Source organism: Gouania willdenowi, chromosome 1 (assembly GCF_900634775.1).
Source record: "Gouania willdenowi chromosome 1, fGouWil2.1, whole genome shotgun sequence".
Taxonomy (NCBI): Eukaryota; Metazoa; Chordata; class Actinopteri; order Blenniiformes; family Gobiesocidae; genus Gouania; species Gouania willdenowi.
The window spans coordinates 31,538,207-31,560,372 of record NC_041044.1 but is presented as its reverse complement, the minus strand read 5'-3'; the positions used below and the strand labels follow the sequence as shown (position 1 = coordinate 31,560,372).

Here is a 22,166-nt window from a genome sequence, read left to right as displayed (position 1 = left end):
CAGTTTGGTATGAATATGTGACGACGCTCGGAGCCCTTTTTGTGAAATAGGGTAGGGGGCCCAGGTTCCACCCCCCATTTCCGGTAATTTCCAAATTTATGGGAGCATAGTCGTGTGATATATCCTTTCAAAGACAATTCAACGTAGATTACGATTTGACGTCGCACAATTTCATTTGTTTTACTCGGTGGAGTAATGTACTACCTTCCCGAATTCTCGGGAAGGCGGTACATGCTATTCGGCGTGGAGACGTTCTGCGGGCCTGGCCATAGTTCATCAGAACTTGTCCTTGTTAAGAAATTACTTAAAAATGTCCTGATTGTGGCATGAAATCTTTCACATTTCTTTTTGTCCCTTTCCTCTTCTTTCTTACTTTTTAAAAACATTTGTCTAATTATATGATCAGATCAAATCCTATGACTTAGATTAGATATAATCATAATTAAACATCCTCATACAAAATTAAATGCATTTTTTCTTCCACCTTCAAACCCCAATAACGTATATTTCTTATTAAAGCATTAACTTACAACTAAAACCTTGACTTTAATGTATTTACAGCATTAATAGATAAAGGAGGAGGATCTAGTGATGGAGGAACTTCACAGGAACTCTTTCACGTTTCAATTAATGATATTTATTACAGGAGGGGAATATGATTACAAATGACTCAGATATAGTCAGTAAGGACAGATGCACTTTATTTTAACAATTACTTTCACACCAGCACACATCGAATATACATTTCCTCATCCAATTATGAATCAATAAATTTTGTTGCATAAAAATCGCACTAAGAAAGGGTAATTTAAAAAAAAAAACAAAAAACGTGGATATTGAAGAAATCTGGGATTAGTATGAAAAGAAAAACCCTGGAGTCATTTGGCAAAATGTATCTCCTTTACTCATATTTTCAAGGTTGCTAGTTATTAAAGATAAAATACTCTAGGATCCCTATTGGTTTCAAAAAAGACCTTCAAACATTAATTTAAAAACACAGTAACACACAATAAATTCAGGCTGACATGCAACAAATGAAATTAAGACCTTACAAATCCTTATCAAAGTAGTTTGCATTAAAATCCTTTTTTTGTTTTGAATAAATACTTGAGTATTGCATCAGTTTGACAAAGACTTCTGTCTTGTAAAGGAAACACTTGATGGTGAAGAAACCTGTTGTACACAATTTAAGACAAAAAAATAATCATAATGAAGTGTTAAAGTTATAAGGCTTTTACATAGGCAGACACTTTCAGTTCTCCTGATTATAACCTAAAATGACCAGTTTCACAATAAATCAACATGTATTAAAAAAGCCAAACAGAACAAGGAAAACCTACAGGTTAAGGTTGCTACCTTGATTTCTCAATTAAATAAGATATTAATAAAAAAAATGACCCTGGAATGCTAATAAAGTAAGAAAAATTAAAACACCTTTATCATCAAAACACACACCAAGTAATAGAACTCTCTCTGCAACCCTATCCTCATAAATTGTAGGTAACACTTGGCAAATCATTTTAACCTTAAAAATGCAGTAGCTCACGTTAAAATTAGTTACACCCAAGCAGTAATGTTGAGATGAATTTGAATTGTGCATCCAAATATTATCTAAGAATTATCCAGTGGCATTGGTGGGCATCAGTTACCAATGATAACAGTAGAACACAAAAAATGTAATCATTCTCTGTTGTTCACAGTGGCATGAACCCAAAAAGAATCCCTGCAGAGATCCTCGTCTTAAAAACATTAGCCCTTTGAAGGGTAGAACACAGATGTTGAGGTTCCACCAACAGCTGTAATCTGCTCCTCACACAGATTCCATAAGTCCGTCGCCAGAGGCTTTAGAAACAAATTGGGATTGGCTTTTTCACACAGCTCTGTGATGAAATAGATGTGTCTGCCAGAGAACAGGGGACTCCACTTTCAAAACGATCTCATTTCAAGTGCCCCACATTTAACAGACTTTACGATCTGAGAAATATCACGATAAATCAGCTGAAAACATGAACTCAAGCTGTGTGATTTCAAGTGAAATAACGACATTGATTTAGGACATTGTAAGCAAAACAAAAAGGTGCTCGTAAATCCTAAGGAAGGTGCGTTTGAAATCAGGATCGGAGTTCATGGTGGGAGGAGAAGTTGAGACTATCATTTTAAGAAGTTTGGCACTGAACTCCACCGGTGCTCTCGTGCTCGTCATCGTCCACAAAGTGGTATTGATGACGCCTGTGTCTTCTCCTCGTCTGTGGGTCAAAGTCTTCCAGGTCAGCGTAGATGTAGAGGTCCTCGTCCATGCTTTCCGACTGCTCTGCATCCGTCTTCTCTGGGAAGTAGCGCTCCAGCTCCTTCAGCTTGTTCTCAGGGAGGAAATTGGCTTGTGGGAATAGAATCTGAGAGGAACAGCCACATGTGTTAATTTGATTTATCACAGTAGTTATTATTAGGTGATTTTTTTTACAAACAGAACTTAAATATGGTGTAAAAAAAATGTTACTCTACTGCAAGGCTTGGAACAAAAATGTCAAAATAAATCCCAAGGTTAATAAAGGGTTTCCTACTGTACAAAAATATCTGTTTTTTATATTGTTTTTTGTAATTATGTACGTTTACATTTTTTTGTTGCACCATTATCCTATGTTAATATTTAATATACAAAAAAAAAAAAAAGTCTTACCGAGAAGTGGATGATGAGACGTCCCTTCTCATAAGGTCTGCGATACGTGGGCATCCCTTCATTTAAGACACATTTGGTGTCACCGGGTTTGATCAACTCCCCTGAGATTAGGAAAAATAAGAAATATCAAGTCTTTAAGACATGCTCAATAGTGTGAGTGTGCTTTGGATGTAAATATCCGCACATTCGCAAGAGTTGAAAATATTGAACTCATGCGACTGTTTCGCATGACGAAAGCCAATCAGAGTCTTTGTTGACGATGACATCAGTCCGTCAACACAGACACTGGTCTGTTCACCCATTCAACCATGGAGTAGAAGCTGTGTGTGTGACCACCTGGAGCTGTATGACACGGCTTTTATAACCGGGACCGGACTAGGAAGGATTAGGCGTGGAGGAGAATCAGTGAGGAGGTGGTAGTAGCAGGTAAAAGTTCTCTCTGTAGTTTTACTGAGCTAGGATAGCATTAGCCGCTAATCACACCAGCTTTTTTCACTGGTGATTTATGTTTATGAGGAGAAAAAAAAGAGCGCAGCTCCTCGCTTTAGTAGACATTAGGTTTTCCAAAATAGTTAAACTTTTGCTTCTACAACTGATTCTGTTTTAATTTTTTATCTTTTTTTTTTTAAAGTAACCACATACATCCAGTGCCCATCATGTTTTATGAAAATGAAGTGCAAACAACTTTTAAGCTAAAATGCAATGAGGAGTTAGTTTAACAAGGTCTGATGTGGTTCATTGACACATAGTGACCGGGTATTTACGTGCTAAGCATATGTTAGCGCAATTATGTTTTGTTTTCGTAACAAAACGTGATTAAAAAACGTGATTTGAAAATTTTTTGGATCGATACGACAATCACACTGTGAAATATCGCGATATATAGCCGAATCAAATTTTTCTTACACCCTTAGATTACATGGAGATAGAGGAGAAGTGACGGTCAATCGAGGAACAGAGAAACACTCTAATGAATGAAGTGGTTTAATATATCTGTGGTATCCTCATTAAAGAAAGACTAAACTTGGATTCCTGATGTTTATCATAAGTGTAACCCTGACAGGAAGCTTTTAAGCCATGATTGGACGTTTCTGTCTGACTCACCTGGATGAGATGTGATTATTAGAGTTCTGTTGTCCAGAGTTTTGACAGGTTTCTTGAAGCCACACAAAGCTTCAACGAGCTGCAACTCCATGGACATGATGAGGTCCTGTGATCTCCTGTGGACGGTGGAAACCAGTTCAATACAAAGCGTGTATCAGAAGTTAAATACAAATAATGACAATAATATTAATCTATAGCTCAATGTGACAAAGACTAAGGAGCTGATTGTGGACCTGAAGAGAACCAAGAGGCCAGTCAGCCCTGTCTCCATCCAGGGGGTCAGTGTGGACATTGTGGAGTACATAACGCTGCATTCGATTGCACTCGGAACTCGGATAAATTCGACAGAACGAATCGGAAAAGTGCAATAAAACGGCCCTTGACCTCGGAACCCCAACTCGGGAACTCGGGCAGGATCAAAGCACCCCGGGTCAGTTGGAATTACTTTTATGTGCCGTTTAATTTGCCATGTGTGTTACTAAAAATGCAGAATGACTCTGTTGTGGTATTTCCATCCCTACTTTGTTCATTTGAACGCCACTCTGCGTAGGTAATGATACCAGTTTAATTCAATGCACTCTCTACAGTCCATGGTTCCATGAATTATGCAGGATCCACCCCGCTGGTGCGTTCAAGTCTTACTTAAAGTGTAGGACGTTTCTCTCTCTCTTTCTCTCTTACCCAAGGAGGTAATATATTTCCCCATCAAGTATTCTTGCTCCTCAAAAAATATAAAAACAACATCAGCTTGCTGTAGCCAGCCATGTTTTCCGAGCTTACTGAATAAAACACACCTACCTCAGAGGTCGGAACTAACGACCCGGATCATTCCGGGTTCCGAGTGCAATCAAACGCAGCATTAGTACGCGATTTGGAAAACAGTCCTAATGTTTATCCACACTCTTGTTTAAAATTGAAACTTTTCCTACCTTTTGAATTGATGATGTTCTCGCTGATCCAGCACAAATATAATATCACCTGGTTCAAGGCCTGGGTCCTGGTCTCCCTCGCCATGAAAAACTATCTTCTGGCCATCTTTCATTCCTGTAGCACGTGACCCAAATGTATGCATGAAACCACTTATGCAATACACAAGTTTAGTTTTTCTTTCTCTTGTTATTTAAAGTATGCAGCACAAACTTGATAACGTCTATCGCTCGCCTCTCACCCTTGTCGATGTGCACATCCAGGACTTTCTTCTGTCGAATAATCTTGCGGCCTCCGCAGCATTTGCAGCGGTCCTTGGGGTTGATTCGCTGCCCTTGTCCCTGGCAGGCCTGGCACACTGTGGACATTTGATGCACCAATCCCAGAACCAACTGCTGCACACGGATTTGCACTCCTGTGCCTTGGCACGACATGCACATCTGAGTGGCTCCCTTACGGCAGCCATGACCTGTTGTCAGGGGAAAAACAACAGTCAGCACTCTGGACAAATTCAATCTGAGGAGTGTGAAGATGAACATTTGTGAAAAGTCACCCAAAACAATAGATAAAACTAGAGTAGTGGTTCTAGTACCCCCTCTCTCTTTTTTCTGAATCCAAGTACCCCCTTGTGTCCGACTGCATGGGGTTTTATTTTGTAGGGCAGGCAAGAACTCTTGGCCTTCCTCCCAGCAGCTTTCTCCTGCTGGGCACCAGCTGCTGGTGATTGGTCACCAGCTGCAATTAACTGCACTGTGTATAAATGAGGAGGCTTTGCCTTAGTTCAGTGCTGGGATATTATTACGTTTCTCACTGAGCTGAGCTTGGTTTCATGCCAGTAATTCCTGGATTCTACAACAAGTGTTTCTTCTGTGCTTTTGGACATTATTCTTGTTTACCCTCGCTTCGTGTTCTTAGTTTTGCCTTTTTGGATACCTCGGCCTCCCTGGACTGACCACCGGTGTGCCGAATCCCTGCTTATCTGACCATGTCTCAAAAAACAACAAATATTGGTTTATTGCACCTGAGCTCCGCCTTAGTCCCTGCATTTGGGTCTGCACCTGCACGTGACACATTTTGCACAGAATTCTGTGAAAAACTATAGAGCACAATGGTGGAATAAGTGAGTGATAACACACATTTTTAAGAATCTCATTTTGTAAGTAGAATGAAACAGTATTTAGTGCCGCCTAATTAGATTTCTTTCTTCAGTTTTTAATATTTCTGGTCATTTCCAACCTGATGTGGGACCAACACTGACCGTTAATGTTTTAACGTAATGTTTCATATTATTTTTCAGTATGTTTTTCTTATTTTGTGTTTTTGGTGTTGTATGTTTCTCTGTTAGTTTCATGTATGTTGTGGTGATGTGTATTTTTCCCTCATTTATTGTCTCTGTTGTCGTTTCGTGTTGTTGGTAATAATTGGTAATTTTTGTGTCTTAGTGCGTGTGTTTTTGCTGTCATTTTGTGGTTGTTTGTTTTTTATTATTCAGTAATATGTTTCTCTTTTTTTGTGTTATTGTTTTGTGAGTTGCTGGTAATATTTAGTATGATTAACATTTTTAACTAAAAATAAACATTTCAAAAGCCCATATTTTTTATTCTTTCAATTGTTAATTTTCCTCTCTCTCAAGTACCCCCTGTAGAGCCATCGTGTACCTTATTTGAGAAACACTGAACTACAGCATATGTAGCGAGACTGACCTTGACATTTTTCACAAATGGCATTCTTTTGGACAGCAAGTTTTCTGGTTGCACCATTATAAAGATCCTCCAGTGTCACTGTGATTTGATGAACAATGTTCTTCCCTGCGGAGAAACATAGTATTGAAAACATCAGACACTGAATCCAGGAAAAAAGAAGCCAGCCAGATAACTATTCAGTCACAAAGGTATGTATCACAATTATTTCAACAGGGGAACTTATTATCCTTCAGTATGTGACTTGACTTTGTGTATTTTTTTTTTCAAGAGCAGGAAATGAAATATAATACAGAAGCTGAAGTATCTCTGTGAAATGTTCACAGCAGAACAAAAACAATTAGGAAATTCCACTTCCTTTATTTCATAGGGTCAATCTTTTGATCCATGTTGTGCATACCTTTCCGCTCTCTGTGCATCCGAGTACCGCCAAAGAACAGGTCAAATATATCCATTGGCGACGCAAAGCTTCCACCACTACCACCCGTTCCTCCTTCTTTAATGGCCTTTTCACCTCCACGGTCATAAACCTCTCTTTTCTTTGCATCTGACAACACCTCGTAGGCCTGGGAAATCTGCTTAAACTTCGAAACAAACAACAAAAACATACGAGTCTTCGGTCTGTGTTGTGGTATGCTGGAAAAGCTTTAAAAAGTAGCAAAATCAGTCGTGTTCTTAACTCTACCTTCTCCCCCTCTGTGGGATTTTTGTCAGGATGATATTTCAGAGCTAGTTTGCGATAAGCTCTTTTCAGCTCATCTGGAGTCGCACATGGTTTTACACCCAAAGTGTCATAAAAGCCTGTTTCCTTCACCATGTTTATCTTTGGCTGATAATATCTGCAAACAAAGAAAAAGATTTAACATGTGTGATCAAATTATTCACAAACAAAAAAGCAACTGGCTTCCAAACAATCTTACGGAGACAGGAATGTGTTACGTGACTGTCACTTCCAACAAAAGAATGTATTACATGACCGCCATCAAGATATGAATAGACAAAACCAACAAGTAGGCACAGAATGTCCCTTTGATTCCAAACATACGGTTAATATGCGTCACTCAACCATGAAGAAAACATTCTGACCATATATTGAAGGAAGAAAACTCTATAGTTCAGGTTTTACAGCGTCATATGTTCAATTATATAACACCCTATCATTTTAAAGTCATTACACAAGAGTTACAACATATGAACCTACAATGTAAAAATAATAAAGATAGTGCTGGGCAGTGAAACCAATAGTTCCAGCAAGATAGTTTCGGTCTTCTATTTAAGGATGTTTCAAAGTGTTGCATAACATTTGTAACATTGTGTTATGAATATAAAGTAAAATCAATTTTCAAGCTAAAATGCATTGAGGTAGTTTAACAAGGTCGTATTGGCTAACTCTGGCTCATTTACAGCATGTCTGTTTATTAATGTGCATTGTCTGCTTCTCTGGCTGATATCGGACTGCATCTAAAATTTCCGATATATATCATATTTATTCAATTGTAGAATACTGTAGATAATATGTAAAAATGTATGTAACCAATTGGTTAATAAATGGGTCAGTTTTTCTCATATCTACTGTTGCTGACTATTGTTCTGTTTGAGTAACATCACTTGATCGAGCCTTTTGTAACATTCCACATTACAAAATAAGTAATAAAAGTATGTATGACTCGTGCTGGGGTCGGATCGATAACGGCATCAGCCAACATGCAAAGCTGCAATATCGGTATCGCACCGGAAGTGAAAAGTTGTATCGAGTCATCCCGACTTTTAAATATTCAAATGTGGTGACAGGGCGTTTTTACGTGCTATGCATATGTTAATAAAATGGTGTTTAATTTTTCTAAACCATGATAAAAAAAAAAATAGATTTGGACATTTTTGGATCGATACGATAATCGAGCGGTGAAATATTGTGAGGTATCGCCGAATCGTTTTTTTTTTTTTTTTTTACGCCTTTAATAAAAACAAAAGCTTTTGATGCAAAAGCCATGCAAAAAAAACATAATACTCACATTAACAACATTTGTCTCATTGCAAGGCAAATATCAATGTTACATTATTCAAGGCTGTGAACTTGGGGATTGTTAGATAACACTGGACCGACTTCATTGTTTTTGCACATGTTTACATTAATCATCACCACATCCCATTGTTTTATTTTATAATTTCCATTTAATCATCATGAGTGACCTTGTTCATGGAATGTGGTAAAAAATAACAGATCAAAACAATCTTGCCTTCCATCCTTGGTATTTGACACTCTGTTTACTTAGAAACGAAAGTAAAAAAAATGTGATTTTTTTTTTTTTTTTTTTTTGCCAGCCACGACGCCTGTGATGAGCAGTTTCGTTTAAATCATTTGAACTTACAATAATAATAAAAAAAGTAGTGTCTATTTTACGTAATGCGCTTAGAAACCAGGTATGATAGCACGGTGTTATGGTTTAATCGGTAAGCACATTAAATGGTGACCCACTTCCGATCAGCTGGGCAACACGAGTGTCTTAATATTTAATCGTGTCCATTGTTGCCTGGTTGGAAAACGTGGGATCATGTGGTGATAACCGTGACACAGTGTCTTCATCTCCACAGTGACATGTCAAAATAATCTCCTTAACATTGTGTTGATAACAGCAGAGTTTGAGTTGGTCAGAAAATGCGACAGAAAGTAATAGATTTAAGAGGAAAAACTCTACTGTTATATTCAAACATGGACCAACATGTTGTGTCAAGATTTTTTTTTAAAAAAATGCTACAATAATTAAACATAAGCATGAGTTACGTGGTCTGTCACCAGCTAAACCAGTCTCCAGTTCAAACGAAAACTGGAGCTAAAGGTAGCTACGTAGCGTAGACGAAATGTTAAACATTTACGTTTTTAAAAACAAGCTTTGACACAAAACACGAGTTAAACATTAAATACACATATAAATACAGAACAATACCTTTACCGGAGGGCACAGTTGTAGACCTAACTGGGTTCAGACAAACACTTGTTTATTTAGCAATAGCCACCTCCGCCAGTCCACGCCAAAGCGGTCGCACACAATGACGTCAGAGCTAAGGCGACAAGAAACAGCTCATCAAAAACAAACGCATGTGTGAACAAAGATCCGTGGGATGTTAAAAATGTTTACATGTTGGTTTGTTAGAGAGGATGGCGCACACAAACCGATCCAGCTGCATCATTTGCAGACACTAGTCCTGGGCCGAGGACCACAAACTACCATTAAAGACAAGAAATGCTCCCGAGAGCAAGGTAAACACTTCCATTTGGTTAGCAAACTAGTTTAGATTCAAGAAACGTGACCTAATGAACTGTTAAGCATTTAATGGATGTCTTTTCCTAGAACTTGTGTTCATGTACAGTATATATCCTGTGTATATCACTGTTCTTATTTAATATATTGGCCATCGATTGATATCGGTTATCAGCAGATACATCGGATATCCGCTTTTATTAACCCTCAATGAGTGTATCGGCGTTGGCCTTAAATATCCTATATCAGTGAGGCTTTGTCCTCATAATTATGTCTTTTTAAAAGGAAAACATACTTCAAACCATTTAATGAATGTTGCAATAGTTGTTTTTCCTTTCCCATTGACTCACTCTAGTTTATCCTAAAGACTTTACCTTGTGCGTATGCTGTGTTGTGCATTGTCATCAGTTTAACACAGTTGTTTATTCTTATTTTCTCCATCATATGCTACAGACTTGTCCATGTTTTGTTTTTTTTCTTGTTTCATGCAGTTTAATTCTATTATTATGGTGATGAATAGCCGAGTGACATTAATCAGCTTTAACCTGTAAAAATGTGTGTTTTTTTTACTCACCAGTTGAACTGAAAGCAGATTGCAACAAAGGTTATGTCAAAGTTAAACAGGTAGGATATTATGGTTTGATTCATATCTTATTAATTCATTTTAATAATAATTCTGAAAGTCATACGTCAGATAAGCGTCATCAGTCACTTTGGCAGCGTTGTTACCGGCATGCTATTATATAACCTGTTGCTATCATTATCCTTTAATCATATGATTAATATGTTTGTGAATAATATCCTCTTTTCTTTTGTCACTAATTCCTCAGCTGGGCCTGAACCCTACCTCTGTTAACTCTGTGGTGGTGGGAAAAGGAAATGAAGTCAAAATAAAACCTGGTCAGCTTCTACATATTGTCAATGAGATGTACTCGTACACTGTGAGGTTCAGAGAAGATCCCATGGGTAACAACAACAACAATAGCAGCACAAAGCTGCAAACACAGGCTTCATCAGACCACAGGAGTTTACCTGCAGACAAAGACGATGATGGTCTCTGTCAGACAGTGAAACATGAAGAGAAAAACACAAAAGAGGTGGGTGGTAACTGTTGTCGGGGTTGGGAACAATTACATTTTTCAGTTTCAATTACGTTTTCAATTACGATTGCAGTGACCAGTATTTTTTCCAATTACAATTAAACAATATTTTTTTGTCCTCGTAAAGTCAATTACAACCATGTTCTCAATTACTAAAGTTCAATTACAATTAATCACAATTACTGAGCATGAAATAAATAAGCTAATAAAACATAACCATACTCTTGTGTTAGCTTTCTGTTAGCATCTCTTATGAGAACAGGCCCTGAATCAACTGTAAAATACACTAAAAAAATGTCTGTCATTTAATTTCCTATCTATTGGTTCCCTTATTTATTTTTAATGAAAGAATTAAAAAAATGAATGAAAATGAAAAAACAAAACAAATCACAACAAAAATCTCTATAAAACAAAAAAGGAAATTTCAATATAATACTCCCATTATTCACCATCAACAACTGCACAATCCAATAAATTAAACTATATTGACAATACTAATAAATGCTCCAATCGAGCTATTAAGAAAAACAGAACAAAAACAAACAAAACGTGTAGGTTTCAATAATTTTGGTGTGTTGGGCTGGACATTTTTTGTGTCAGTGACTCTCTCGGTTTCAATTGTTTTTAAAATGGTAAAATGTGGAAAAGTTTGATATGAAACATTTTAATAATTATTTACTACACGTGTAGAAATGTGCATAGAACTGTAACGTGGTTCCCCAGTTTTGCATTAAGTTATAGTTGACAATTTTTTTATAGAATTTTCATGGCAATTACAAAGTCACTTATCTAAACTCAATTAAAATTGAATTACGACAACAATAGAATTTTAAAATTACAATTCTAATTAAGCCATGATTGTTATTAATTGTCAATTACGTGATTACAATTATAATTGACCCCAACCCTGCCAGTAGAAATATGTCTATTTTAATTATTTTACTAGATGTTGGTCATTTATTAGTCATTTGTGTAGAATAAATTAATCAAGGAACAATATATATATATATATATATATATATATATATATATTTTTTTTTTTTTTTTTTTAAGGAACGGTTTGGACATTGGAGCCAAGGCCTCAAGAGTTCAATGCAAGATCCTAAGCTGCAGGTAACCAAAATATTATTTTTTAAACTATGTGATGTATTAAAGCAAGGTACGAGGGTAAATTGTGTATTTTGAGAATTAGTAATACTTTATTGATCCCAGGGGGGGAAATTATTTTATTCCAGAGGCTTGAAAAATATTACAAATGAAAAGAGGAAACAATAAACAAAGAAAAAAAAATGTACATAAGTAGGCAAAAGACTATTTATTAAATATGAATTAAATACAAGTGCACTGTCACATTAAATACAAGTGCGATTTTTGAAGTCATCTTGTGATTTTGATTATTTTAGTCTGTTTTTTTGTGTGTTTATTTTGGGGGGCCGCCAGTTGCACATCTGCACTAGACACTAGAAGAAAATTACCCTAACACTGTGATTAATGTGGTGGGTTTTTTCCCCCAATTGTTTATTGTGAAGTTGGTCTTAAATTTAATTTCAAATAGCAATAAAAAGTCTTGACTTTAATTGGACTAAAGCTGTAGTAGGAACCCTGAATAATAAAATGTACAAATATAATGTGGATTAATTCAGGAATCAATAAGCTGTCAGGTTAAAGTGAGTCTCTTTGCTATTCTTAGTTTAGTTTTATCTCTTTACTGCTGTAACAAAGTGATTTTTCCCGTTGTGGGGTTAATAAAGTACAATCTGCTCTAATCTAAAGGCCTTTGTTGCTACTTTTAGGTTTACAAAGATGACAAAGTGGTGGTCATAAAAGACAAATATCCCAAAGCTCGCCACCACTGGCTCGTCCTCCCATGGCAGTCGATAACCAGCCTGAAGGCTTTGCACAAAGACCACTGTGATCTGGTGAAGCACATGCACCAAGTCGCTGAGCAGATGATTGAACAGTGTCCCGACTCAAGATCACTACCTTTTCGGATGGGATACCATGCCATTCCAAGTATGAGGTACAAAACGGGGGAATTGGCTCCTGTGTCATGTTTGCCATAACTATACAAAGTAATATGATGAATAAAAAGTGATTGGGGTCATTGACGAGGTATGTCCCATTTTTCACGTTATTTAGTAGCTTATTTTCTTTCTCACAGCCACGTCCACCTTCACGTGATCAGCCAAGACTTTGACTCGTCATGTTTAAAAAACAAAAAGCACTGGAACTCATTCACTACTGACTACTTCATTGAGTCTCCTGGTAAGAGCTGCGTTAGTGAAGTCCTTTGCCTGGTTATTAATACCAAGTTATTATCAGCTGTGGTGAATTGTGGTCACTCTTAGACATTTGATGGTTGTCTGTTTCTTTTTCTGCTGCACACAGATGTCATTGAGATGCTTGAAACGAATGGGAAGGTGACAGTAAAAGAAGGCATCTGTGACCTGTTGAAGCTTCCTCTCCGCTGCCACAAGTGTCGCAAAGAGCTTCCCACTATACCAGCTCTAAAGGAGCACCTCAAGTCTCATTTTCCAAAATAAAATAAGTCACAAACATTTTTGTTGGATTTTCTGTTTTTTTTTTTTGTTGTCAATTCTACTTTATATTATGTTATGCTAAATTTATTTTACTATCTTTAATCATAGTGATTGTAAAGGAGTGACATACCTTTAGTACAGGTCCCTTGCTGCAGTGGTTCTTAAACTTTTTTAGCTCAAGTACCCACTATTTCTGAATTGAAGTACCCCCTTTATCTGTCTAGTGTCATTGCTAAAAGCCAAAATATATAAAAAAAACACAATAGTTCTTACTCCACTCATTTCACAAAAGTTTTAGTTGTGTAGCATAAGTCGTCTGATTTTCTCATTTGCTTGTTTTACAACAACTTAAAAAACTTAAAATCACCAGCACTATTTACGCTGATTCCTGAATAAGGAGGAAGGAGCTTTGCCGCCCTCTGCTGCTGTAATTTATGTAGTTCACTTTATTTTATTCTGAGATATTTATATGTACAAGTCAATACTGTACAGCACAAATTCGGCCTTGTCTTATCATTATCCAGAATCAACTTGATAGTTTCTAATGGAAATATTGTGAAAAAAAAGAAAGAAAAAAAAAATTTTAATAACCATCCTTACTGAATATTCCACCAACCAAAACCATTGGGAAATAGGAAATATAGATGCATCACAAAAAATATTGCACAATGTAAACAATGTTTTTTTCTGACCAAATTAAAGCTGCTACCCCTGATTATGTATTTTTTTATTAGATTCAATCCTAGTGTATGCCCCATAATGAAATCAAAAGCAGGGAAGAGAATTAGGGACAATTTTGATGGAGAGAATTATTTTAATAAAGTCAAAATTTAGACTTTAATCTCGACATTATATTCTAACTTTAATAACGAATTTTCAACTTTTTCTTGATCTGCCCAAAAATATTTTCTCCATCAAAATTGGCCCTAATCCTCTTCCATAAAAAAAAAAAAAGAAGTGTCTATTGATACGGAAACGTAACAATTGCCCTCGGGATTATGGATACGATTTCCGGACCTTTTCTGCATAAGCGTAATGTGCCTGTGTTTCATTTTAACAGATTTAACACGGCAAATTCCACCTTTAAAAATACACATACGAAAAAATAAACATTTTAGGGTGTTTCCTGGGTTAGGGCTGAAAATAAACGGGTTAGTGGGCTAGCTAAAAATAAATATGAGCTAACATAAAACTGACGGAACTTTAAGTTACGTGGTGCACCTATCGCGTCACCTAAACTGGCCAATGAGGTGACTGCGTATGAATAGACTGGCATCTATTGATCAATAGTTATGGCCTAAAAAAAATGTGTCAGGAGAAGGAGCATGGTGTGAATGAAACTAAAAACTGATGGCCCGTACGGGGATCGAACCCGCGACCTTGGCGTTATTAGCACCACGCTCTAACCAATTGAGCTAACCGGCCACGTGAGCTCATGCGACGGCTAGTGTATATGTAGTTATCAAAAGCTGACCTGAGTAAAAGTGAATTTGATGATTTTAAAATGAAAAATCTTTTTCGTCTTCATCTGGTACCAACAGACCATGCAGTGAGTATTGAGGGTCATCTCCAATGCTCTGAAAAAAAAACTCTTCACTCTCACAGCTTTGTGTTCCGTTCACACAGTCATTGAGTTCACTGCTGGTACTTTCTCTAGTGATGGAGCTGCTGTCAGAGTCTCTCCCCTGCAGCTCATAGAGTGCTTTAAACCCAGTGCTGCTGTCCTTCCCAATCCTCAGGATCTTCAGCACACTTTCAAACACTTGGAGCCACCTCTGTAGCAGAGAACAAGAAAAGCAGTGTTAACCAAGGTTAAAGATCAGCAAGTGTTTAGAATCAGGCAGGAATAATTGTAACCAGGGTTGGGGTCAATTACATTTTCAATTACGAGTTAATGAATCACAATTATAGAGCCTGAAATAAATAATCTACTAAAAGTTAACCTTCCTCTTGTGTTAGCTTTCTGGTAACAAATATCTATCTAACTATATATCTGTAAAACTTAAAAACAAGAATGTTCTGTATGTGTTTGTGGAGCGAATATCTGTTCGTTATCCGTTATCCGTTATTTTGGAGTAATTCAGTGTTGCAAAACGTTCATTTTAATTTTAAGATTACGGCTCCCTCTCGGTATTGAGCGCGCTACTTCCGGTTCCGGTCATGGCGTCACTGTGGCTCCAAAAACACACAAAATGACTCCATAAAACATACATTACAGACAGTGGCGGCTGCTGGTCTTTCATGCAGGGGAAGCTCATTTTCTGCCTACTTCAGAAAATGTATCTGTTTATTTAAATGTGAATTCTAGTAGAATTCACATTTTGTTGTCAACAACTATTTGTAGATTATCACACACGCACGCGCGAGCACACGCACGCACGCGCGTAGCTGCTGCGCGCTGGAGTGTGAGTGTTTGGTCAAAAGTCTCACAACACAAGCAGTAACAGTCTCCACAAACACCAAAAACAGACACTAGGTTTGTCAGAAGTTAATTCGCTATGAGAGGATCAGCAAAGTCTCCGTGTCAACACAGAGCAACGGACTGAAATATTTGAAAAACCCGCCTGTGTGCTTACAACGTCATACTCTCTGATTGGCTCATTTCGCTGTCAATCAAAATTGAATTAGCCTGAGACAGATCATCCAATCATCATCCATTATTCCAGCGTCCGGAACAGACAGATCCAGCCCACTGCTCCATAGACCTCCTGTGAAGCCCGGCGTCCGATGGGCGGGACTAAGTGCGTCATAACCGAGCATTTATCCAATGAGCGTCTAGTTTGACTGCAGTGGATCAACCCCTAAATCCTCTCCCATTGAAGTCAATTGAAGCTGAACTTCACCACTGTTTATTAACACTGTGACGCTGCGGTAATGAATGAAGAACGTCACGCTGTCACTGTCAGTTTCCTGTTATAAGAAGCTGATTCTGAACTAAACATACATGTGTTCTGTCATATATTTAGTCAATGAAATGTACACACAACACTACATATTTGACCACTGATTTTAGGGGAAGCTGAGGTTCCCTTGTAGTCTTAAAGCATCCGCCACTGATTACAGAAAAATACACCAAACGACAACAATAATATGAAAATGACTCAAAGTACACAAAACTAAATAATTATACAAAAAAATACACACAATGACAACAGAAATACACAAAATGACTTCAGAATCACACTACAATGGCAAATATGTATATTTGCCATTGTATATATATATGTACAAGCAAAAAAAATAAAATAAAAATGAGTTGATAATGTCCCATAGAATTAAACCAGGGAAATCGCACACGCTATGTTACTTTGCACCCTCAAATAAACCCCTTTATAACACTACAGAGTACTGAGTATGTACACCTCTTTGTACAGCCAACCTTTAAACATAATCATTTGGCCATAATTGACAACTCTACTTAAGCTCCCACTATATGAATACATACTTCTGACGGGCACTGTCTTTTATCATAATGGGGCCTAAATCAGCTGTAAAATACACTAAAAACATATATATCATTTAATTTATTTCCTATCTATTGGTTACCTTGTTAAGCTTCCTAATCAATGGAAAAATAATTTTTAATATTTTTGGTGTGGGTGTCTGAGACTTTTTTGTGTCAGTATAATTTATTTTTTAATGGTAAATTGTGTGAAACATATTTTAATAATTGTCAGCTACATATGTAGAACTGTATATAGAACTGTAACATTGTTCCTCAGTTTTGCATTAAATTATAATTGACTATTTTTTATAGATTTTTCATGGCAATTACAAAGTCAATTATCTATACTCAATTACAATTTAGATGTAATTGTGAAAGCAACAATTTTTTTTTAAATTACAGCTACAACTATAAATACCCCATAATTGTAATTCATTTTAAATGACCCTGATTATAACCCACCTTTCGAACATTTTCCTCACTGCTCATGCTGTCGTCCTTGGTTTCATCCCTTGAATCTCTCTGTTTCCAGATGATAAACCATATCAGTTATTAAAGCGCCAGAATAATATGATATATAGAAAAACTAGTATTGTCATTCCATCTTACCTCTTCAACTTCATCAGACTGACTATTGCTCTCTTCTGAAGTCTGTAACCAGAGAATATATCACATTACACGTATCTATCTATCTATCTATCTATCTATCTATCTATCTATCTATCTATCTATCTATCTATCTATCTATCTATCTATCTATCTATCTATCTATCTATCTATCTATCTATGTATCTATCTATCTATCTATCTATCTATCTATCTTACCGTATCATCTTCATCTGACTTGCTCTGACTCTCCTCTGTAGTCTGTGGACAGGAAGAATATTTTACCCCTCAGCTCCATTACTATTGTATATTATTATATTATGATGTATTTTAGTCATAGGACACACATGCAAAAACCCACCCTGTCTTCCGTGGTCTCCAATGATTGTGACTCTGAATGCTGCACAAAACGACACATAAAAACAACTAATTAATTAATTCTCACTTGTATGACTTTGATTATTCTGCATAAAGGCCAGTGTCATTTTGCCACTTACTGGGATCGAAGTGGCTTCCTCTGAGCTCTGGCACACAATAGAGAAAAGAATCACATAATAATACCAATATAAGAAGTCCACAAAACAGTAATTTATTCTTTATCACAATGAATGAAGCCGTTACCTCGTTCTCTGAGGTGTTACTTTCAGCTGATTGTGAAGTTGAGACGCTTTCAGTCTGGAGAAAAGGAAAATCAAAGAAAGCACAAAACATAGGACGTTTAAATACATCCCGCATTAACAAAAATGATCACATTCGTTGAAGATGTCATGCCGAAATGAAGTTTCTCCTCCCGAGCGTGTGCTTTAGCTTGTGTTTACTTCCAAATAAAGACACCCACGTTTTGCAACACAGATGGTGGCACAGAGCAAACGAGACTCAGAAGTAATGAAATAGTCTCACTGTGTAATCTGTTACTTTGAGTAATGAAGTTTCCACACCCACCTTGGGACTCATTTCTCTTTATATACAGTGGCTCCATGCAAATGCAGACAAAAACATTAATTTATTAAGAAGTTTGACCTACAGATAACTGATTATGTTTGAAAGTTTACAGAAACAACAATAAAACTTTAATGCTGAAAAATAGGGATGGACCGAGATGGTTTTTTTGGGTCGATGCCAATTTTTTTCCCATCAGTCTTAGCCGATGACCGCCGATTTTCATGGGCCGATATTTGGGGCCGATGCGACTTTTGCCCCCTCAATTTACATCATGAAAATTACTCAATGATGAAAACAAATGGTACGAGTCTCATTTTTTTTTAAAAGGAACATTTATTGAAATTAACAAAGGTGAGGTAGAATGACAACAAGCAAAAAATATTTAACAAATATTGAAAACAGGTGATGTAGACCAAGAACAAGCAAAAAATATTTAACAAATATTGAAAACAGGTGATGTAGAACAAGAACAAGTAAAAAAGATTTAACAAATATTAAATACAGGTGATGTAAAACAAGAACAAGTAAAAAATATTGAACAAATATTAAATAATGCGAATCGGCAAACGCAGCAGCCTGCATTGGCCGATGCACGTAAAAACCACAAAAATCGTCCCATCATATCGGCCGGTCGATGTATTGGTCTATCTCTACTGAAAAACAATTAAAAGGCTTTTGTTTTAATTGAAAATCAAACAAATAAAGTACAAAAACTAGTGTAAAACAGGATGGCTATCCATAAAACACAAGTTTTCTTGAAGCCAAGCAAGTCAACTATAAAAAATAAGCTGAACAAGGAAACAAAGACTGAATAATAATGCTGTCACTGATTGCACTTACTGAGTTTGAGTTGAAGTTACTTGATGGTGAAACAACGCTTTGTGATATCTGGAAGGCAAAAGGAAAAAGACCAAACAAATGTTGATTTTGCATTGGACTTATGTCGTAGTCACATTGCAATAATGACAGCGACAACAAAAGAAAAACAATGTTCTGTGTTTACTAGGTTGACACTCACTGGTTTGGCACAAACTGCTCCAATCAGGCAAAATACCACAATGATCACCTTCATTCTTGAAAAAGATACAAAACACAATTAAAGGACCAACTATAATATATCGCATTAGTCACATAATTAATACCTGGCAAAATATCCCTGATGTTTTAACACAAAAGTCGTGTTTACATTTTGCAGCTTAATGTTTAGAAAGAACAATAAAAATGAAAAGTTGGAGAACTATATTCCAGTGAATGATTACCTTTCTGCTCTTCAGATTCAGAGGATGTTACAGTAAACGTTTCAATGCAGCAGCAAACAGGAGAATCCCCTGCCTATTCTGAGAGGACGTAAAACGCAGGAAATGTGGAAATGCTGCAGGAACCTCCAAAGACTTCCATATATAAGTAGCCTCGATTAAGGGATTGCATCACTTCCTCTCATGTTAAACACACACTTATTTTAAGTCTTTAGTAAAATATAGTTTAGCATACTAAACCATAGGGTTTGTGGTTTGTTTAAAGAAAAAAAACAAATGCACCCACTCAGAGGAGATAGTCGAGACTGAGAGGGTTTTGTTTCCGGTAAACTGAGTGTTGATGTTAGTTCTATTATTATTACTTTTTGCATTTTCATTATGAAATGAAATAATCAAACAGGTCAGTTTTTATGTAAGGACAAGAATACAAAGTGAACCTTTCAGCACCTGAAAATATTCTGAAATGACTGACGAATAAAAACAGTAAGAATGATTTATTGGATGTGATCGAATGAAAGAACAAAATAATATATAATAGAAACAGTAATAATTATAATATTTGGTGCTGCTAATCCTTAAACAGGAAAACATTGTAAACCATTACAAGCCCAGTCCCAATAGTGCTATGTATTTTAGGAAGCAAAGCTTGTTCTTGGAAAGAGGGCATGTACAGTAGTACGTCCAGTAATAATTATTTCCTGCATGTCCTTATATGGCCACACTCAAATGAAGACTACAGTGATCCTTGTTTAACCTCGTTCTGGGTTTTCACTAAAATAACACTTGTAATTAGAATGCAACAGTCCCAAAAAAGGGAAGAGGGGAAGAGAAAATTGATGCTTCTTATGGTGCAGACAGTCAACAAAGTCTGCACGTCCACACCCGGGTTACTTAAGTTTACACAGTGGAACACGCACGCTCACCATATCTGCAATGTATGAGCTGCAGAGATCTCAACACACTGTGTATTCTTAAATTAACCATCAGCAAGCTGTGCATTTGGTTAATCCCGAATGATCTTTCCATGATCAATGAAAATGTTTATATTTAAAGATATAAAGTAAAATTAAAGCATATTTTTTGTGTTGTGGTTGATTTTAGTGTTTTGATAATGTGATCTTTTTTGATTTGACATTTTAGAGACAATATTTAGAGCAAGGAACATCCCCCTCCAACAGAAAAACAATATAAAATATCATTCATTCATTCATTCATTCATTCCAACCCTAGTCACAATGTATGCAGTGTCACCTCTGTTTTGCCAAAGATGCTGAAAGTCACATTCTCTCTGATAATTCAAACTTTACTACTTGATCTGTATAGGGCGCCGATTATAAAGTCAAAGTACCAACATAAAAGTTCATTTTGGGGAAGTTGCATATTAGGTAAATATTTAGTTTCACCCAAGACATTTAGATTTACATTTAACATTTAGATTTACATTTAACATTTAGATTTACATTTAACATTTAGATTTACATTTAACATTTAGATTTACATTTAATATTTAGATGTAGATTGAACATTTAGATTTACATTTAACATTTAGATTTACATTTAACATTTACATTATATTCTCACAAATCTCACTGCAAATCTGGTCAAAAGTAAGATTTAAAAAATCTTTTTAAAAAAGTTTTTTAAAAAGTGGTATGTTGCAAAACATTCCTGTATATTTTAGCATGCCCAACTTTACAATTGGCACCCCATAGATCTATTTCATTTGTTCGTTCCTATACATTTTTTTTTTTTTTTTTTTTTTTTTAACAAAAAGTTATTCAATCAATTCAATTCAACTTTATTCCGGACTCATATTCCATTAAAAAAATAAATAAATAAATAAAAAAAAGGACTAGACAAACAATTAAGATTGCATTTTAAATAGACAATCATGCCAATGTCTCCACAAGTCAGACTGATAACATGTCACACTCCTTTTTATATTTGTAAGGGACACTATTATTTCTTTTTCATTGTTTGGGGAGCAGAAGTTGTATTCAGATATACTGTATTATTATGTTATTACAATTATGCACCTAAAGATTATGTTCAAAGGTCAAAGGTCAAGGTTTAGGGCTACTTGTATGGTCTTCCACAGAATAATTTTAACTTAAAATTAAGGGTCAACTATTACCCAAACTCATAGAGTACTACATGCAACATTTACAACACTGCACTACATACATGACCAGGTTTGATCTGGTCTCAAGGTGCAGTGACATCTAGTGGTCACTGCTGTGTACTGTTACTGTCCTTCATTGTAGCCACAGGTTACTTTGACTTGGTTCAAACAGACTTATCTGTATTTCACAGACTAAACAACAGTAGGATCTACTGTAGCTGGAGGATACCACACGCCTATAGATTAACAAGCAGCACTGATTTAAAAAGAATAAGGCAATGGTTAAATATTATTGGGTTGAAGTTTTAGTTTATTGACTTTTTTGATTCATATAACATTGTGCAAAGGCGATAATTCCTCATTGCAGATCACCAAATTAAGTTGTGACACTGGATTTTTACCCCCCCCCCCCCCCCCCCTTCCCCTCACCCCCTGCTCATATCTCTGATGCCTGAAGGCCCTCCCAAAGTCGCACCAGCATCCTGGA

The 22,166-nt window shown here is 36.3% G+C and overlaps 3 protein-coding genes and 1 non-coding gene across 5 annotated transcripts; 1 reads left to right on the top strand and 3 right to left on the bottom strand.

Moving 5' to 3' along the window:
• Positions 1-677: 677 nt before the first annotated feature.
• Positions 678-9,473, bottom strand: dnaja1 (DnaJ heat shock protein family (Hsp40) member A1). Of its 2 annotated transcripts, none has more exons than XM_028463246.1 (9): positions 9,354-9,473; positions 7,094-7,247; positions 6,809-6,992; positions 6,412-6,516; positions 4,950-5,177; positions 4,711-4,825; positions 3,782-3,897; positions 2,678-2,778; positions 678-2,393 (listed from the first exon to the last, which is right to left on the bottom strand). In XM_028463246.1, exons 2-9 carry the CDS (start codon positions 7,223-7,225, stop codon positions 2,157-2,159), a joined length of 1,218 nt encoding a protein of 405 aa, XP_028319047.1. In that variant the 5' UTR covers positions 7,226-7,247; positions 9,354-9,473; the 3' UTR covers positions 678-2,156. The 2 variants fall into 2 exon arrangements, with proteins under 2 accessions (XP_028319047.1, XP_028319127.1); XM_028463326.1 differs by having other exon boundaries at positions 9,360-9,466.
• Positions 9,189-13,328, top strand: aptx (aprataxin). The gene is made up of 7 exons (XM_028463437.1): positions 9,189-9,667; positions 10,246-10,292; positions 10,499-10,765; positions 11,822-11,881; positions 12,562-12,788; positions 12,930-13,033; positions 13,157-13,328. Exons 1-7 carry the CDS (start codon positions 9,529-9,531, stop codon positions 13,309-13,311), a joined length of 999 nt encoding a protein of 332 aa, XP_028319238.1. The 5' UTR covers positions 9,189-9,528; the 3' UTR covers positions 13,312-13,328.
• Positions 13,329-14,305: 977 nt separating this feature from the next.
• On the bottom strand, positions 14,306-19,648 carry scpp1 (secretory calcium-binding phosphoprotein 1). The gene is made up of 10 exons (XM_028463536.1): positions 19,561-19,648; positions 19,320-19,374; positions 19,142-19,189; positions 17,981-18,034; positions 17,857-17,883; positions 17,721-17,759; positions 17,579-17,620; positions 17,363-17,404; positions 17,216-17,275; positions 14,306-15,083 (listed from the first exon to the last, which is right to left on the bottom strand). Exons 2-10 carry the CDS (start codon positions 19,371-19,373, stop codon positions 14,808-14,810), a joined length of 642 nt encoding a protein of 213 aa, XP_028319337.1. The 5' UTR covers position 19,374; positions 19,561-19,648; the 3' UTR covers positions 14,306-14,807.
• On the bottom strand, positions 14,660-14,733 carry trnai-aau (transfer RNA isoleucine (anticodon AAU)). Its single transcript has one exon. It is a non-coding gene; the product is annotated as a tRNA-Ile (tRNA).
• Positions 19,649-22,166: the final 2,518 nt, after the last annotated feature.

What these genes read in the sequence shown, in the direction of transcription:
- aptx (XM_028463437.1), top strand. Translation starts at nt 9,529, where the DNA reads ATGTTAAAAATGTTTACATGTTGGTTTGTTAGAGAGGATGGCGCACAC. An exon ending in GAAATGCTCCCGAGAGCAAG is followed by an intron (nt 9,668 to 10,245) that starts GTAAACACTTCC and finishes TTTACTCACCAG; the next exon opens with TTGAACTGAAAGCAGATTGC. An exon ending in CATGCCATTCCAAGTATGAG is followed by an intron (nt 12,789 to 12,929) that starts GTACAAAACGGG and finishes TCTTTCTCACAG; the next exon opens with CCACGTCCACCTTCACGTGA.
- scpp1 (XM_028463536.1), bottom strand. Translation starts at nt 19,373, where the DNA reads ATGAAGGTGATCATTGTGGTATTTTGCCTGATTGGAGCAGTTTGTGCC. An exon ending in GTAACACCTCAGAGAACGAG is followed by an intron (nt 17,884 to 17,980) that starts GTAACGGCTTCA and finishes ATTGTGTGCCAG; the next exon opens with AGCTCAGAGGAAGCCACTTC. An exon ending in GTGAGGAAAATGTTCGAAAG is followed by an intron (nt 15,084 to 17,215) that starts GTGGGTTATAAT and finishes TCTCTGCTACAG; the next exon opens with AGGTGGCTCCAAGTGTTTGA.
- dnaja1 (XM_028463246.1), bottom strand. Translation starts at nt 7,225, where the DNA reads ATGGTGAAGGAAACAGGCTTTTATGACACTTTGGGTGTAAAACCATGT. An exon ending in GATGCACAGAGAGCGGAAAG is followed by an intron (nt 6,517 to 6,808) that starts GTATGCACAACA and finishes GTTTCTCCGCAG; the next exon opens with GGAAGAACATTGTTCATCAA. An exon ending in CATTTGTGAAAAATGTCAAG is followed by an intron (nt 5,178 to 6,411) that starts GTCAGTCTCGCT and finishes CCCTGACAACAG; the next exon opens with GTCATGGCTGCCGTAAGGGA.